This window comes from Fusarium graminearum, chromosome 2, assembly GCF_000240135.3.
Source record: "Fusarium graminearum PH-1 chromosome 2, whole genome shotgun sequence".
NCBI classification, from domain to species: domain Eukaryota; kingdom Fungi; phylum Ascomycota; class Sordariomycetes; order Hypocreales; family Nectriaceae; genus Fusarium; species Fusarium graminearum.
This window is the reverse complement of record NC_026475.1, coordinates 6,902,251-6,920,400: the sequence shown is the minus strand read 5'-3', so window position 1 is coordinate 6,920,400 and position 18,150 is coordinate 6,902,251. Positions and strand designations below refer to the sequence as shown.

Here is an 18,150-nt window from a genome sequence, read left to right as displayed (position 1 = left end):
GCAACGCGAGCTGCCAGCTCTTGAGTAAAACTCGATGATACCCACTTCCAAAGACTCAGCCCTGCTGGGCTTTCATCTGTCTGCTCTACTCGGCTTTCAAGCTCAGCGCAGCAACTTGGCTGTGTTCTCGTTGCTTGTCGCTCTTTGATGGACGCGTTTGTTTGCTAGTCCAGAAGAATTGCTCACAGAGGCAGGCGCCTAGACGTCTCGATTTTCTACCCTATTTGCTCCCTCAGTCGAATTGAACACCATGTCTCGGTTGACAATCGCATCGACATTGGCCATCGCTGGCCTTCTCGCAGAACCCGTTGCAGGTTTGGCAGGCTGGTGGACTTGGTCGCCCGAAACTCTCACACCTCATTTCGCCTACCAAGACCCAGGATCTGGGGATCTTGTGCACAGCTCTTGCAACAGCAATGGCTCGGCAGCTTTCTCAACCGACAGCCCAAACAAATTCCCCGTCAAAACCCAGCCGAAGGCTGCAACACCACTTGCCGTGACGGGTTGGTGGGATGATGACCTGAATACGCCGATTGTGAGTCACGCAGTCTACTGGCGCTGAGGCTATAGTTCATTGCTAACTGATTAGGCCTCAATCTTCTACCAGGCAACCGACGACTCGATCATTAATGCGTTCTTTACATGCGACAACAAAACAGGCAACTATAAGCTCAATCCCGATGGCAACGACATTGTATCCGACCTTGCGGGCGCACCCTCTGTACACGAAAAGACTGGCCTAGCGGTGACGGAACTCGGAGACTCGGGCGGCTACCGACTATATTACCACGACGAAGACGGGCTGGTCAATCTGCTGGCGTACGACGATGATACAGACTGGCGATACGATGGGCCTGTGTCGCTCAAGAAGAGCGGTGGCATGGCGATAGCGGCGCTGCAAACAAAAGGCACAAATGTATCGGTCGTTTATCCATACGATAGCAAGAACATTGCTGTTGCTCGCTTCAACAATGAGAACAAGAACAAATGGAGTCTGGGTAAGATGTACTGGACCGACGAGTGTGCCCTTGTCGCTAATAATTACTTCAGAATCGTTCCCGACACCATTCGATAGCCCAGCGCCGACGAACAAAACCGACCCTTCGGATATGGAACTCGATTCCTCGGAGGACCGCTCCTTCCAGCTCTCATCCTTCGATAGCGCGACCAACCTTGGTCTTTCTGCGACAACGAAACAACAACTGGCGGTGTTCTATATAGGTGAAGATGCTGAGCTACACGGAGCATCAAATGCCGATGGGGGCTGGGAAGAGCTGGAAACGCCTGGCAAAAAGAAATGGCCACATTCAGACAATGAGTCCGGACGGTTGGCTGTTGTGTCTCCCTTGTCATCGGATGAGATCTGGATATACTATACAAGCGGAGACAAGGTCATGGAGCTGCATAGGGATAGCAAAGGCACATGGGACAATGCCAGGACTCCCTCTTCGACGAGTGCGACAAACGCCGACGACTCAACTGGATCTGACGGGGATGACGACTCGAAAGACACAGATGGTGGTTCTGGCTCTGGCGAGGACGCGACTTCATCCTCGTCAACAGGCATGACAACCGGCGCAAAGGCTGGAATTGGTGTCGGTGTCGGTGTCGGCGCTTTGGCTGTCGCTGCAGCTGCTTTCTTCTTCCTCCGAAGACGACGTCAGAAGGCTGCTACAAACGAGGGCAAGGAGTCAGTTGGAGAACTTGCGTCAAGAAATAGCTATCATGAGCTGCAGACCGAAGTGCATGAGCCACAGGAAATGCCGTTGACGACACCCCATCAACAGCACGAGTTGCTGGGTGATACGAGACACAGAGCTGCATAGTTGGGTGTAGAAGATATAAATAGCATATTTTACTTGTCATGAATTGAAGAAACATGTCAATAGACAAGCTGTCAACCTGCTTATGACGCATGGCTTGAAGCGCTAGACTCGATTATTGTAGAAGGGTGACCACTAACGAGTTCCATGTAGCGACCTAGGCCTTCTTGGGCAGTCCTTAGAGGATACAGACTCCAATGGTCAAACAACGTAGGATTGATAAGATAGGCCGGATGCACAAGATGGCCTGTCGATCTGGATTCCCTCCTATGCATAGAGCAGGGTTCTAGGTCGAGACAGGTCCTCTTGTCTTTATCTCAACGCGCTGTGGACATTGAAACACCCATGCTCGAATCATCACAAGCCACTTCTAACCAGCCAAGCCTAAAAAACAAGCTCTTGGTGTCTGTCACACTGCATTTGATCCACCAATAGCCCCTCTAAACTATGTCACATCCCACCCAGCTCCCTGTTTAAACCAAATAACCTTAACCTGGAAACCAGTTACAGGCGCTGTCAGTCCCGCTTTTCAAGGTACGTTTGCTCCGAAGAACGTTGTCAAAGATCAAGATCACGATCATTGACGTAATGGTAGAGAAAAGAAATAATACAGGGACGCGTTGAGACAAACACACACGACACTTTTATATTTTACCTTTACCTCTCTCTGCTCAAGTTCTCCCCTTTGTGCCTGTTGCGAAATCACCACCAGGAGACCAGGAGACAAGAGCAAGCAACAATGTCTAGCAGTGTCAAGAGCACCTTTGTCGGCGCCATTCAGGCCTCGGCGTCTGTTTTGCTCACCATTTTCTATGGTGTTTTCGCCGGCCAGACCAAGCTTCTGTCTGTAGAAACGGGTCGACAAATCTCAAAGATTTGCATTAAAATGTTCCTACCTGCTCTGCTTATCGTCAATCTCGGTACCCAAATCGAAGCATCTAATGCATCTCTGTACCTCACCATCCTGGGTATGTTATCAATCAAGCTTCTTCAAGGTTACAATTTAATAAACATTACCTCTAGTATGGGCACTCGTCTACAACCTTGCCTCGATCGCCGTCGGTTATGCCCTCACCAAATGCTTCAGCATGCCCAAGTGGTTCACGCCCGCCATCACATTCAACAACACGACCTCTTATCCTCTACTCTTGATTCAGTCACTTGGTTCAGCTGGCGTTCTTTCCGCCCTCGCCAAGTCCGAAGATGACACTAGCGACGACATTATCGAACGAGCCAAGTCCTTCTTCCTTGTCTGCTCCGTCGTATCCAACATGCTCACCTTTGGCCTTGGTGGAAAGCTCCTTGGAGTCAGCGATGAAGATCCTGTCGAGTCTATGGATGAGGATTTGCGCGACCGAGCCGGACAAAATGACCACCCTCCGACCGATAGCCAAGAACCCGACGAACGTACATCTCTCCTCCCTGGACGTCTACCTCGATATGTCAAGAAGGCATCTCGCCATACTGCCCAAGCGCAGCACGCTGTTTGGGACAAGCTGCATCCTCGAGTCCAGCGTGCACTGGCATACGTCACTCAATTTATTAGCCCTCCAACTGTCGGCGCCATTATTGGTGTTGTTCTCGGATTTGTTCCTCCATTGAAGAAGGCTTTTTTCAACGACAGCGAGGATGGAGGTGTCTTCAATGCCTGGCTGACCGTCAGTCTCAAGAACATCGGAGAGCTCTTTGTGACTTTGCAGGTCATCGTTGTCGGTATTAAGTTGGCTCACAGCCTGAGACGCATGCGCCAGGGAAGCGACTCAGGCAACCTCCACTGGCTGCCTCTCTCCATGGTTGTTCTCATCCGATTCATTATTTGGCCTGTGTAAGTACAATAACAACCCTGGAAGAACAATTTTAATAATTTATAAACAGTCTAAGCATTCTCTTCATTCGAATGCTCTTCACGCAGACCGACGTCCTTGGCGAGGATCGTGTTCTCTGGTTCACTATGATGCTGATGCCAGCAGGACCACCCGCCATGAAGCTAGTGGCCATGGCCGAGGTTGATGATGCAGATGAGAATGACAAGATGTCCATTGCCCGAGTACTCATGGTATGTGCAAAGAATAACGAACAATATTGAAACGCTACTAATTTTCCTACAGACTTGCTACGCAATCTCTCCTCTGCTGTCAATCGCAGTCGTCGCCAGTCTCAAGGCTTGTTCTTGATTGACAAATGTTTGATGCTACAAGTTCACCATGTCCATTCACGCACCATCAGTACGAACAAGCAACACTATCAATCTGCGTTTTGGAAGATACTGTTAATATGAGAACTATATGTAAATGGTAGGTAGCACATACGATTTCCGAAGTAATCTTTACAGTAAAGCCATGCCAAATACAAATGTCTTCTCGCGGTCACTCAATAGGCCATTGCCTTATACATTCCCTTGTTGACACCTGGCCAGAGCCCAGAGCAAGAATATGGTGGCAGTCAATGTGTTCGCTGCGATTTTCCCTCTCTTGTTCTCATCCCCGATATAGCAAAGAAGTATCGCGACGCCTGCTTTGTAGAAGCCCATCAAGCCCAACACAGTCGTGACGCCGGCAAAAGACCCGCTAGCTTGTGTAACGAGCAACAAGACGCCTACAGATAATTCCCAGAGGCCCAGCATATATATCGGTCCTGAACTAGTGTCACTTTTGGGTGCGATGTTATGTTTCAGGCCATTGAGCGCGTATTCGCCTTGAGGACGGATGAACGCTATAACGCTTCGGGCGACACAGATTATACCAAGATTGTAGACTAGGATCTCGTGAATATACATCATGAAGAGGATTTGAGTGGAAGAATATGAGAATGATGTTTGCGGGTTGGCCTTTTGGAGAACGGGAGCTGACGTGGAGTGAATGGAAGAGAAAACTCCAGATGCCTCGATTTTCCAAGTCTGGCTATTATCAGGAGCTTACGTGAGATGAAAGATGTGGGACTCATCCTTCGAGGGATAACAAGGGCTGGGATCTTCGTCATCTTGTGTGATTAAGAAAACTGGAGCAATCAGTGCAAAGCGAAGCAACACTATTATATTCTACCGTCTATCATCTGCCGCCAATTCATTGTAGCCGAAGCCTTGTCGTACATCTAGGTCACAGTGTATCCTCCATCAACTCGAACATCTGCCCCAGTCATATAAGATGACGCATCTGATAGCAGAAAGGTTACGGGTCCCATCAAATCTTGAGGCAGTCCCATGCGACCCTGAGGAATGAGGGATGTCCAGGTTCTCTCTAAATCAGGGTTGTCGTCGAGGATCTTCTGTGTCCTATTGTTTGTTAGCAATAGACTGGATTGGGGAGAGAAAAGACAGCTTACAAAGCAGTCAACATATAGCCAGGAGAGATGCAGTTGACACGGATTCCAGCGTGAGCCCACTCCACTGCAAGGGAAGCAGCCAGGTGTCGAACAGCTGCTTTTGCCGCGTTATATGGGCTGATCATCGTTGTCAGCTGACTCTTTCAGCAACATTCAAGGGCAAACTCACGCTTGTGGCTGTGGGACATTGACAATGGCACCAGACATGCTTCCAATAACCACAATACTACCGGGCACCTGACGCTCCATGAGATGCTTGGCTACAGCAACTGCAAAGAGATAAGTGCCGTCAACATTGACGCCCCATAACTTTCGCATACGATCGATAGGATAGTTGATTGCCTCGAAATTCTCTGTGAATCCAGCCGATGTAACTAAACCATCGATCTTATGATGAATCTTGAGAATCTCGGTGATACAATTCGTTACCGAGTCTGGATCAGAGACATCTGCATAGTGAGCAGTAACTCTCGGGATTCTGGAAGTAGGTCAGAACAAGTCCATACAAATGGTACAGATGCTTACTTCTCGCTGTTTGGGTTCTCTCTCTTGAAAGCATCTGTCAATTGGCCTACTTGAGACTGTGCTTCGTCCTCTACTGCCCGTTAGTATTGACTTGAAAGCCTCGAAAACATGACTGACTGTTCAAATCGACGATGGCTAGATCAGCACCCGAATAGACTACTCCCTGACCCATGACAAGACCAAGACCTCTTGCACCCCCAGTGATGACAATTGTCTTGCCTTCGAGTGAAAGGGAAGCTAGAGTGGGCTTGGAGAACTGTCCACCTTGACCAATTAAGGGCTTGCTAGCGGGAAGTTCATGATGCTCGGGGTACTCGACGCGGACGGCAGCATCGGTGCGAGAATACGATCGCTTAGGAGGGAATCCAGCAGGCATTGCGTTAGTGACAATTGTGTCAATTGATTGAAGGATATAGTGAAGATAGTAATATTACTAGCTAGGGGGAATGCTCATATATATACTCATCTCATCATCTGGTGATCGTTTCCAAATCCCAACCAACATGTCTTGGCCCGAAGGAAGTTCACCATTGATTCAATTACACAAGAGTTATGGCGCATTTCTGCTGATCCCCAGACAGGGACGTCAGGATATTACAATTGATACGAGGAGGACATGTCACATGCTGTTCAGCTGATTGGCAAAGCCCAGTCTTGGTAGTATGAAGATCAACTTGGAGACGATAGTTGAAAGAAAGGACAAGACTTATTACACCCAGTAACTAATATTTCATCCCCCGGCGCGGCGGTTGTCCGAGGCGGGAAAGCCGGCTGTTGGATGTTCACGTGGATTGGAAGAACCCCCACGCTATCAGGTCCCGTACCATTGATCAGATCATATTGAATTGTCTGACAACGAGACTTTTTACCCTGGTTCTCGATTGTCGTCCAACATTCTTGGGTGACATTTAGAGGCCAAGTCAGCTGCCATGCAAAATATTCTGTGGGTATATTGTTGGCAATTCCAAACGATCAACTTGCATCGTGTCGTTGTTGGATGTCACAGATATGGATTGCTGCACCTAGGACTCGTTGATTCCCACCGAACTAGGGGCTGGATTTTCAAGTCCAAACTCATAAACCAGCTCGTGAAGCTATCCTCTGCCCTTCAATTACCAATAACAGCTTCCAGAATCTCCATGACCTCCTCCTTCTTTGTGATCTTATAAGCGTTAGTCTTGATCCAGATATCGTTCAAGCTATTTGCAGCAAGGCCAGGAAGATGATCAGAGGTAATTCCAACATCCCTCAATGACCTTGGCATGCCCAACTCCCTGATGATCAAGTCAAGAACGTCGGCCAGATCATATTCTTTGTCCATCATCTTCACTTCATCCATGAGCGACTTTACAGGCTGTTGCTTTACCAGGATATCTAGTGTACACTTCTGCTGGTCTTGGTTGACTCCCTTCTTGGCATTGAACTTGCATACAGCTGGAAGCATGATGCAACTTGTCTCGCCGTGGCCAACGCCCAAAGGGCCAAGCTGATGCCCAATCGCATGGCTTGCACCCAGTGGTACTCCAGTAGATACTGCGTGCATAGCTTCCACAACACCTGTCTGACAAAGATGGCGAGCATCCAGATCCTGCCGGTCGTGTTTGCACCGAAGCAGCCCGGGTATCAACTGCTCGAGCCCCCGTGCCGCTGCTTCGTCACCATCTTTGTTGCTTTGCAGTGAACACAAAGTCTCAACGCAGTGGTCCACAGCTCTGATACCGGTACTGAGCCAGATCTTTTGCGGAGTCGTAGTAGTCAACTGCGGATCTTGAATAACAAAGTCTGGATCGACTTTGGGCTCGAACGTATGCTTGGCCTTGCTCTCTTCGTCGGTCGCTCCAGCGATGGCCTGATACTCGCCACCGGATAGTGAAGTTGGTATACAAATTAGGGGGATCGTTGGCTTGCGCAACGTCTCGCGCATCTTTGGATTGTGCGATTTGCCGCCCCAGAGTGTGTCAATGTCCTCGCGTGTCCAGGCCTCATTAGCCATCGCAAAACGCACAAGCTTGGCTCCATCGGTGATACTTCCAGCTCCGAGAGTCACGATGCAGTCGATACCCAGAGGCTTAACCTCGGCGAGGATGTCGACAATTTCCGGGATTGGTGTGTGCGGTGAGATACCGATGCGCACGCCTGCAACAAGATCACCAAGAGCTGACTTGAGGTCTTCAAGAGATGAAGTGTTCTTGGAAAGCGAGCGAGATGCTATGATATATACTCGCGAGCATTGGAAGCGTTCCTGTACTTGCTTGAGGCATATTTCTGGGAATGGTCTGCCAAAGCTGATCAATGGAGTTGGTTTACTATGGAAGGCTGGGCGTGTAGTCTCGCTACTGAACCAGGATGTCATGGTGCTTTATATATCTTTCACAATGATATAGCGATGAAGGTTGTACTCGGATCCTGTGGATGATCGAGGATGATTTGATGACGTTGACTTGAGTTGATGTGGAGTCGGCTAAACTCATCATGTCGTCAGCTCTCTCCCCTGGAACGACTTGCGAGGTCGCCTTGAGGCTTTGACTTTGGCTTTGGCTTTAGCTTTCTACTCTGTACGTGACTTCCTTTTGAACAAGTACAACACCACAGAGAAGTCCGTACTATAAACCTGTCTTAATTTTATAGAGTAAATCTTGATAATTTATCATATCTACCTTAGAATCGCTGTAGTTTGCCCGATGACTCGTGGAATTGCTAACCACAAAACACGAGGGAAACAGTGACATGAGATGTATCACATGAAACCCTAGTAAGACAACAGAAAGTTCATTCCAAAGCTTTCTAGAACCTTGGACTAGGAAGAGGTGTCAAGCGTGATTTTTTACTCAGGGCCGACCCGGTATTGTACTGTATGGACTGTTCGGTTTGTGGCGATCGTCCGGCGATCAATCTGCCCTAACGGATCCAACACAGGTATAGCCAAGTTCCAAGTGTCTTCACTGCTAGTTATGCGCTAATGCAGGGCAGGTTTAAAGTGCGAGTGGAGTTGAAACATTTTTTTATTTACAACGAGACTTTGGATTGACTTTGACTCGGTGCTTGTTTGTTTCTATACCCTGCGTTGGATAGTATCAGATACAATCATCTTTTCCTTTTCTGAAACTGTCTTCAGGAGTTACGATATCTATCAACATCCCTTGTGAGCCGTCTCCTTGTGAAACAATCATGCTGGCCGCGTGTCAACCTCCACAACCATCATGTCAATCCAGCTTACGTACAGAGGAAGCCCACATCACGACTCATTCGTAACCACTTAGCATGCAGTCTGGACCGCCACCAAACATCATTTTGAGTTCCGTCCGTCGATCGACCCACGTTTCAACCCGGGAACCGTTGTGGAGGGACGAAAAAAAAACTGTTTTCGTCGGGTACCTCAGCCAGTGAGATCCATCCATGCTGAGTTGACGCGTGTGTCAGTGTCAAACAAGGGAACCAACTGCTGAACAAGCTCATGTCGTGCCCATCGGATCGGTTCCTGGGATGCGGAGATGCCGGTCCACAAACTGTTGGGACTGGGGGACTTTGCAAGGTATATGAACTGGCTTTTCCCTGACCAAGTGCAATCAATCTGGTTGACCCATGCTTCTTCTTTCTATGCGGCACATTCACTTCGTCGTTTCTTGTTATCAATACTTTCCTTTATAATGAGATTCTCATCTCTCCTCACGAGCGGGCTCGCATCTTTCTCACTGGTCGCTGGACATCCGACCGTCACACTACCTACGAAACACTCTGTTCAACAAGTCAGGAACCCAGTATATAAACGCGATGGCATCGCAGCACTTCTTAAAGTACACCGAAAGTACCATATCGACCTACCGGATTATCTCGCCACTTCGGCCCTTGCTCGTCGTGATGGCACTGGGGCTGTCACAAACAGACCTATCGACGACGACGCAGAATGGTTGACACCAGTTCAAATCGGCAACCCCCCAAGAACCTTCCAGATGGATCTTGACACTGGGTCTTCAGATCTCTGGGTCCATGGGTCGCAATCGGCTGCTGCAGGCGGTAGTCGGACTCGATACAATTCCACAGCATCTAAATCCTGTGAAGAGATGAGTGAAGCAAAGTGGTTGATCCAGTACGGAGATGGAAGCGGAGCATCAGGGCATGTGGTGAAAGACACAGTTTCGATCGGTGGTCTGTCAGTGCAGGCTCAAGCAGTACAGGTGGCAGATAAAGTTCACGATTCCTTCGCACAGCAGCAGAATGTAGACGGACTACTGGGACTAGGCTTCCAGTCCATCAACACTGTCACACCAAAGAAGCAAAAGACGTTCTTTGAGAACGCCAAAGACAACCACGGCGCTGCAGTATTTACTGCCGACTTGCAACATGATGCTCCAGGTACATATACATTTGGCATCATCAACAAAACGGCGTATACGGGTGACATTGTTTACACAGATGTCGACCCATCCAACGGCATGTGGACGTTCAAATCAGCGGGGTTTACCGTGGGAGACGGTAAACTAAACAAGAGATCCATCTCAGCGATTGCTGATACCGGGACATCACTCATTTGGCTACCCGACGACATCAACGAGGCCTACTATTCTCAGGTGAAAGGGGCAAAGGTGGACAAGACAGCGGGTGGTTACGTCTTTCCCTGCGACACCAAACTTCCTGACTTCACCCTCAATATCAGCGGCTCAAACACAGGGGTTACAGTACCTGGTGCCTATATGAATTTTTCTCCTCTGGAAGGGCCCAAGCCGGTCGGGACAGGAAGTAAAGCTAAGAGAGATGACAAAAGATCCGAGTCCGGCAACTGTTTTGGAGGACTCCAGTCAAGTTCTGACTCAGGACTGAACATCATTGGCGGTGTTGCACTAAAAGCCGCGTTTGTGGTTTTTGATGCAGACAAGAGACGGATAGGGTTTGCTAAAAAGACATTACGTGGAGACAAATAGAGAAGCAGGGCAATAGACTCTGGGACTTTGGGAATTATCAGCTTAGCGTCAGAAAATATCAAGTCATTCGTTCAACAAAGTTCACCCTGCAGTCAATAATTTAAGTGTTGTTGGGAGTCGAGATGTGCAACGATCATTGAAAAGACTGTACAGCATAACTCGGCTCCATGCTGTGAAGAAATCGCGCACAACGTTTTTCTCTCCTGCATAAGCGTGGACTTAGACTGACACGCATGCATAAGTCTGAATGATACTTTTACTAAATCCCTAAGTACTCTGGATGCAAGTCATTACTTTCGGCCAGACTCTCAGACTAACGCAGTACAGTACAACGACTCGCAAGTTTCACACTTACTGAGGGCGGATCATCTTTGTCTGACTCGCTACTGATAACTCATAGATAAGATAAGGGGACGCAGGCCGGATCAATCGTAGGACGTCACTCATGTATATTAGACTAGACCTATAAAACCTGGTGATGTTACATTGTACCAGGGTCAAACGTTCAAATGACACCCAACTCCAATTTACCTCGGCAGCATATTTAGCCAATGCTGATAACTCCAGGGCCACAGCCAATGGAGGTGAGATGCCATCCAACAGCTCTCTCGATGTTTTTCATCTGCTTGGGTATCTGATGACCCTTCATGTTCATCATGCCAAGCATAACTGCAGCCAAGCACGTATTTCCGTACCATGCAACTGCCTCTTCCAGCACAACCTTGACATCCTTTCTCACCTGCTCATCACGGCACTTGAACAATACGATGACAAGTGGTTTCAAGACCATATTGTCCATCACGTTCCAGTCGATTGACGATTTCAACTCTTGCTGCATACGGCGTGTTGTTCGGATGATCTCGCGCCAGATGGGTCTCGCATCGGGCAAGACCTTAGCATCTGCATTGAGCTGCAAGTGCAGGCCCGAGAGACACTCAGTGTAGAGTGCCTCAAAGATACATGCCGTAACATAACGATGTGGGGCTTCGTACTGATGGTCTTCAGTATAACGGTAGAGCAGGACAAAAGCACTGTGCCAGTTGTGGAGGACGGTAAAGGCCTTTTCCCATACAGCTTTGTTCGCGGGATCAACAACCTCATAGTCGTCGAAAAGATGGTGCGATATGTGGTGCTGAGCAACATCCCACCACCTTAAACCTTGGTCCAAATCACGGAAAGAAGTTGGCATATTGCCAATCTCATACCTATGTCTTCCCCAGCACCGCTTGCCACCCTTGAAGTCTGGGCGCTCGTCTCCAGTTATACCAAGTTCCAGGGGCCATGAGTAGGTGCTCAACCGCTGGAACATGTCGAACATTGCTGATTCGAGGGCATTGAACTTTAACTCTGACAGAGAAACACCTTCCTGGTCACATCGCTTCCCGAAATAGCTAACGAGTAGACGACTGGCGTGGTCAAAGTGCAAGGTTGCGGCCTTCATATCTCCACGCATCATGTCGTACACCATAAAGATGACAGCTACGTGAGCAACACTCAATAGTGACTCTAGGGCTGTTCCCGCCGCCCGCACAGCACGAATGGTACGGTTGTAGTACATGAGAGACAGCTGCTGGGCTTTCTCGGCGTCTTCGCCCTGCACATGTGGTGCAGTAAAGGCACCCACAGCAGCACCTAAAGCGCAGCACATCTCACGAATGGCAGGGTTGTGGTGTGCCATCTGGGGGGTAATGGCAGCCAACGTGTTGTGAGGTAGAGATGTTCCCTGCTCATTTGTGAAGAGGAAAGTGGAGAACATGTCCCACGATGTCTGGTCCTTGAACAAGGTTGTGACATAGTCTGGTACAACCAGGATGCGTGTGTCGCCCCCGGGGATTGCGGTAGCAGTTTTACCCCCATTTGTAGCTGAAGTGGTACGGACAATCTCAGTGTATGAGTTGAAGGTGCCTACAGGGCTGGTGGCTTTAGTACTTGTGGTTACAACTGCGGTGGCGTTACTGGCTGGCTTGAAAGATGCACTTGAGCTGAGTGGGAAGTGGCACGTTAATCCAACTGCCTTGCACCGGTTGCATGTTGGTTTGCCCTCGTCACATTTCACTTTTCGACGTCTAAGTCCAACGGGTCAGCAACGGGAGCATCTTGTGCGCAAACAGCTAGGTAATTAGACATGTACGAACTTGCACTCTTTACAGCCAGTGCGGGTCTTGAATGTCTTAGCCCTCTGCCTCTTAGCGGCATTTGGACCGCCGTCCCTGACGTCAAGCACCCCGATATTGGGTTTCGGGATATTCTGCTAGATACTGTGTTAATCACGACTGGCCAGACGACTTGTAGAGCGAACGCCGCACCTGATTCGCCCGTGCCTTGTTGGTCGACACGCTCTGAGACGCTGGATCACCTAGAGACTGCTGCACACCGCCACGAGGAGATCTGATAGCAAGCTCCATCGCCCTGGAACAGCAGAAGGGTCTGTACCCTGCAGTCTGACAAAACGGGGACGAAGTAATGAGCTGTTAGCTGCGGTACGGGGGCAAGACAGGCGTGTGTGACGTGATGAGCGCCAAGTGATGGGTGCAATGGGCTGGACTGGACGATGATTTGGGTGAGCTGAACTGGTCTGTTGGTATAGCGGGGAAGATTTAGAGCGATTTTTCTCCTCGAGCCTCCACCTGATACAGAAAGGGGTCCAATCACAAGTTGTTCTGTGCGAGTTACTCAAAATGGTTAAGCTTGATATCCCCAAAGAGTAGTGATCGCCGACATCTTGGGACTGAACCCAACGACATGAGTAGGATTTTATTAGTTGTCTCTACTGCTACTGATTATTATCAGGCCCTTTTGCAATTCTATCATGGGTCACTGACACGCGACCTACCCCGTTCTGAGCCGGCCTGATCTTCAATACAATTTCCTCACTGCAACGGTAGGTACTGAAACAAGGTTTCGTTAAATTGTGCAAAATTCCATTCCATCCCCAATGTACCCAGTCCAGCTGGGTACTTGCTTGCTCTAGCAGTCTATCTACCCTTATGCTCCGGGCCAAGTATCCTCTGGCTTGGGCTCTGTTTCTTTCTTCAGTGTCTCACGCTTCCCGTTCAACATTTGAATCCGCTCCTCACAAATACGAAGAAATTTAGTGAGAAACCGCTTGTCTCCTTCAGCAAAACCGATGGACATCTCAACATCATGCAGAGTCTTCTCGGTCTGATGCTTCTTGATCTTAGTTTCCCGAAGTGCAGCTGTCTCGATGTAGGGCTTGAGCATATTCTCATAAATGCTGTCCAGAGAAACGTCCTCATCTAACAAGCCTTGAGCTTTCATTCGACGATAACCGTCCGAGAGACGTGACTGATATGCCAATCTCAAAATCACACCGTAGTCCTTCGTAGTGTACTCACTGAGAATTCTGTCACTGTTGGCAAGGTCGTCCTCAATACAGCTAGCAGCGTGGCGAATAAACCTGACGTCAAATTCTGACGTTAAGTTCCGATGTGCCCGAGCACAAATGATGGTGTGGGCATGATCAATGAGAAAGGGGACCTTTAAAGCACCCAAATGGTCAGCCCAGAAGCTTAGCACAATGAACTCGGACCTAGTCAAACCTGGTTGGCCAGACAGGCCCAGGATTATCTTGCGCACACCAGTGTTCATGGCATCGTAGGATGATCCACCTACCTCGGTGAGAGGGATGTCGGTGAAGTATGTGAGGTTGAGGATGAACAGGGCATCGTTTGTGCCGTGCTTCTCGATGAGGGCTGCGACCTCGGGGTTCGAGGTGATTTTGAAAGAGTGCATCATACTGACGGTGTTGTGACTTTCAATGATGTGGGGGTTCTTGTTTTCTGTGTCGACTGATTATACAAGGGTTTGTAGGGTGAGTTGTGGGGATGCCCATAGATCGAGAAGGAAAGCCATGTCTCAGTGTTTTTAAAGGTAATCATTATTATTCGAGTTTGGTGTCGGTTGGCCAATGTCTGATCCAATCTGACAGAACAATGGACTGTTCAACACATGCACACATCGAACAAAGAATCGAGTGTGGCGAACAAGCACTATTTCAGTAAACACTTCGACAATAAGAATCTGTTGTACAAACGTAATGTGTGTCAGAGATTTGGCTATGTCCTGTCTACTAATTGTGCGTTGACATTGTCTGTGGACTTGTTCTTGTTTTTATACCGATTCCCGGTTTTGTTGTCTACTGTTCCAGCACCACTTCACTATTCTTAGACACCGTTTTTTCACAGAAACACCTAAAGGATACTTTCGATGCAGATTGTGTCAAATACGATCCAAATGATCGGTCTTAGGTTTCGAAAGCAGCTGGATACGTCCGCCTGGCTACGACTCCATCGATCTCCGGTCCTTCTCCTCGCTGAGCATTATTCGACGATCTTCTGTCGTAACTCTCGGATTACAGGCTGAAAAAGTTAATTATTATAGTTAGATAAACGACAGGAAGGTCTAAATTCGACGCATCGTGGAATCTTTAGGGATATAGGCCTAACATGTTGCTAGGGTTTGTTCTGTTGCGATAGGTACCGGGTATGTTAGGTCTATTCCAGTGAGGAAACCAGCCTCTCACCTAAGAAGAGGACTAGACAGCGACTTGCTTTTTACTATTCACCAAATAGTATTCTAAGATCATACAAAAATGTTGTAGTTGTAACACATTGGGCCATCCTGGGCATAACGTAGTTGTGGGATATTGGATCTTCCCAGTATCAGATATTGTGTATTGTCTGAGAGTTGATACCTAATCCTGCCAGCCCCGTCGGCTAACGGTTATCTCCGGCTGTGTATTGCCGTTTTCTATATCTGCTTCCTATGTTCATATCGTGCTCTCAATGTTGAGAAATATGGCTGAGTAAGGAGGCCTATCTAGATGAGAGTTAAGAAAACAGAGATCCAAGGAGGACAGTGTTATCGGCAGTAGACACCATCGCCGCACTGTATTTTTAACTCTCAAGAATAGTCTCCACATGAAACTGAGAAAAACGGGGATATAAAAGAGAAGACAAGGTAAATATTAGACTACTAACTGTCCGTAGCCTCGCCGGATTCTTCACCGGGAAAGTTGATCCACTGAGGTTACAGTCACGAGTAGTTCTCCGAGTGTACGGGTTTGGTCTGGGAATGGAGACACTACTAGCGAGAAGGTTACTAAGGTTGGTGTGATCCCTGTCAGCACGTTGTCGCCAAAACTCAGCGTGTCCTGCCTCTGAAACCTTCACTCCACTTCGGGCGCTTTCACTCTTCGCATGCCCTAAGGTGGCGTCCGTCAAACTCGCTTCACGCGCTTCACCCAGAGACCTAGAGAACGCATATTCACTACGATGTTACTGGCATACGCCGGTGTCCTCCTACACCCGATTGACCGTCCTCCCTTGATCCCGTCCTAGATCCACGACCGTGACTGGATTGCATTCGACTCCAATCAACTTTGCTTAGCCCGACGCTTGCCTACCAGTTCCCTCCGACGCGTTCTCCTCCACTTGCCTCGTCCTCCCTCGCAAACCTGTTCCACCACGCCAAACGCATCGTCCGCGCTGTATCGAGTCGAGTGAATACATATCCTACATCGAGACCATAGACCGTAAACTAGTTGATCGATAGTCTCGGATCAATGATGGCTTCCTCCACATGTTCCCTTGGCATCGTGGATGTATCCAGCTCTACGGTATTCCACCACGGACGGTCTTCTTGCCACATCTACAAGATCTGAGGCCTAGTGCATTATAACGAGCTTAGGCCAAATGCTACTCCACAAGGCTCTCGCTCGTAGTGTGGGAGTTGTGTATTTCTTGACTCTATGATCTATGTGCCAACTCCAGCCCCCAGGCTCTCCTGGTCTACACGTCAGGTTCGACCGCATCCACGGTCGGCACCTTGTTCAACTCTACCCCAAAGAACTTGGCAACATCTCTCACGCTATCCCATATAACCTGAACATCGTCCTTGGACACGCCAATCCTTCTTGTTCCTCTAATGTGCCAGTGCGTCTCCAGCGGCAGGTTTTGGCTCATGATGGCGGGCAGCACCACAAGCTGCGTGTCAACATCATCCAAGACCTGCCGGTCGGACAAGAAAAGCCCATACGTGATCTCCATTGAAGTCCATGCAAAGTCCTTGTGCGCGTTAAACATGCCAATGGTATCTCCCGCGTTGCGCGTGTACACCTTTTTGAACCAATCTTTGCCTCGGTCGTGGCTTGCATCGTTGATCTGGAACCCTTCGCGCGTAGTACTGTAGTCGCGGTCCTCGGGCTTCTCGACCTTGCTGATGGCGAGGATGGCTTCGAGAGGTTTGCAGACGCCGACGAGGATAACGCTTTTGAGCAATGCTTCGCGGATACGTCGGATAAGGGCCTGTCGCGATTCACTAGTCTGGTATGCGTCTTGCTTGGTCAGGTACAGGTACAGAGCAGCGGCAGCTTCAGGGTCGGGACTGGTGGAGAGGCAAGCAATGACCAGGAGGTACCACCGTTGTTCGCCGAGCTGAGTGCCTTTGAAACTGTTTTCGACCTTCTGGAAGAGCTGGGATAGTTCCGGGGTAAGTCCTGGAGATGCCATAGTGTTGATTGATGTTTAAAGTAAGGCACTGTTTAGGAAATACTGGTGAGGAACGACAAGGTTTGTTCCCCTCTTCGTGCTCTGTACGTCGCGTCGCAAAAGTGTAGCTGCCGAGTGATTGGTCTCTTGGTATCAGGCTTGCAAGACTGTAGGACTGCGGTCTGTTGTTCGTGATTCAGCCCTCGTGTTACTCAATTGCTTCATACGAACTGCCGAACGTGATTGATGGTCGCCGAGCTTTGAAGTGTCCGAGTATGGGCATAGACCGAACCCCGCATTGTTGCTACAGGGCCCAACCTGGTCCAGCAATGACACCTTCCCGCTGACGATTTCAGGGCAGTTCGGGATCACAGCACTAGAGGGAAGATCGCCGTCTAGGCTAAGAAACTGCAAGGACTGCTGCTGATTATAGCAACACCAAGTTCCTCACGAGTACTTGATCAAGTTACTGAGGATAACAACTAATAGCCAACAACTGCATCTAGTCAATTGATCGTGTCTAAGCATGAACATTCTAGATAGAAAACCACTTACTCCACTAAATATTAGGTCTACCGTACAAGCCAACAACTGTTACACCGAGATCCATTGCCCCCCTTATCTTTAACGCAAAAGAGCGCCCTCGTGCTTCCTTTCAATTTTTCTAGAACTGACCAAGATTTTACTGATCTACGAATGACTCAACTCTAAGGCCCCTAAGCTCTTAGCCTCCGTAGTCTAATCCGGCCTGGGAAAAGAGCTCTTGTCCAGCGGCCCGTGATCCGCAACGACCGACGACTCCTTGACCATCTCCACCGTAGGGTCCTGGGTCCTGGGCCCCTTGACATTAATTCCGTGTTTTATCATGTAATCGCCTTCCTTTCCATTGGCTCGTTTGCTGATCAAGGTAAATCCTCCGATCTATGCTGGTAGCGTCTCAATATCGCACCAATACCTATTACTCTTCGGCGCTTCCTCATCCTAGTATGGTAATCGTCCGTTAGCCTCGGCATTGACCAAGGGAAATGGGATGATGGTTAAAATTGCAGATGA

General features: G+C 48.9%; 8 protein-coding genes across 8 annotated transcripts; 3 read left to right on the top strand and 5 right to left on the bottom strand.

The window, feature by feature from the left end:
- Positions 1-250: 250 nt before the first annotated feature.
- Positions 251-1,826, top strand: FGSG_03428 (uncharacterized protein; the record flags this gene model as incomplete). The annotated part of the gene is made up of 3 exons (XM_011323989.1): positions 251-535; positions 608-998; positions 1,051-1,826. 3 exons carry the CDS (start codon positions 251-253, stop codon positions 1,824-1,826), a joined length of 1,452 nt encoding a protein of 483 aa, XP_011322291.1.
- A 736-nt stretch (positions 1,827-2,562) lies between these two features.
- On the top strand, positions 2,563-4,096 carry FGSG_03429 (uncharacterized protein; the record flags this gene model as incomplete). Its single annotated transcript, XM_011323988.1, has 4 exons — positions 2,563-2,791; positions 2,847-3,648; positions 3,699-3,879; positions 4,022-4,096. The coding sequence occupies 4 exons, from the start codon at positions 2,563-2,565 to the stop codon at positions 4,094-4,096; spliced, it is 1,287 nt and encodes a 428-aa protein (XP_011322290.1).
- A 739-nt stretch (positions 4,097-4,835) lies between these two features.
- FGSG_03430 (uncharacterized protein) lies at positions 4,836-6,170 on the bottom strand. The gene is made up of 5 exons (XM_011323987.1): positions 5,787-6,170; positions 5,670-5,739; positions 5,314-5,622; positions 5,145-5,261; positions 4,836-5,094 (listed from the first exon to the last, which is right to left on the bottom strand). Exons 1-5 carry the CDS (start codon positions 6,043-6,045, stop codon positions 4,914-4,916), a joined length of 936 nt encoding a protein of 311 aa, XP_011322289.1. The 5' UTR covers positions 6,046-6,170; the 3' UTR covers positions 4,836-4,913.
- Positions 6,171-6,777: 607 nt separating this feature from the next.
- On the bottom strand, positions 6,778-8,022 carry FGSG_03431 (uncharacterized protein; the record flags this gene model as incomplete). The annotated part of the gene is made up of 1 exon (XM_011323986.1): positions 6,778-8,022. One exon carries the CDS (start codon positions 8,020-8,022, stop codon positions 6,778-6,780), a length of 1,245 nt encoding a protein of 414 aa, XP_011322288.1.
- A 1,294-nt stretch (positions 8,023-9,316) lies between these two features.
- FGSG_03432 (uncharacterized protein) lies at positions 9,317-10,588 on the top strand (the record flags this gene model as incomplete). The annotated part of the gene is made up of 1 exon (XM_011323985.1): positions 9,317-10,588. The coding sequence occupies one exon, from the start codon at positions 9,317-9,319 to the stop codon at positions 10,586-10,588; it is 1,272 nt and encodes a 423-aa protein (XP_011322287.1).
- Positions 10,589-11,132: 544 nt separating this feature from the next.
- On the bottom strand, positions 11,133-12,344 carry FGSG_03433 (uncharacterized protein; the record flags this gene model as incomplete). The annotated part of the gene is made up of 1 exon (XM_011323984.1): positions 11,133-12,344. The coding sequence occupies one exon, from the start codon at positions 12,342-12,344 to the stop codon at positions 11,133-11,135; it is 1,212 nt and encodes a 403-aa protein (XP_011322286.1).
- Positions 12,345-13,573: 1,229 nt separating this feature from the next.
- Positions 13,574-14,344, bottom strand: FGSG_03434 (uncharacterized protein; the record flags this gene model as incomplete). Its single annotated transcript, XM_011323983.1, has 1 exon — positions 13,574-14,344. One exon carries the CDS (start codon positions 14,342-14,344, stop codon positions 13,574-13,576), a length of 771 nt encoding a protein of 256 aa, XP_011322285.1.
- A 2,054-nt stretch (positions 14,345-16,398) lies between these two features.
- FGSG_03435 (uncharacterized protein) lies at positions 16,399-17,118 on the bottom strand (the record flags this gene model as incomplete). Its single annotated transcript, XM_011323982.1, has 1 exon — positions 16,399-17,118. The coding sequence occupies one exon, from the start codon at positions 17,116-17,118 to the stop codon at positions 16,399-16,401; it is 720 nt and encodes a 239-aa protein (XP_011322284.1).
- Positions 17,119-18,150: the final 1,032 nt, after the last annotated feature.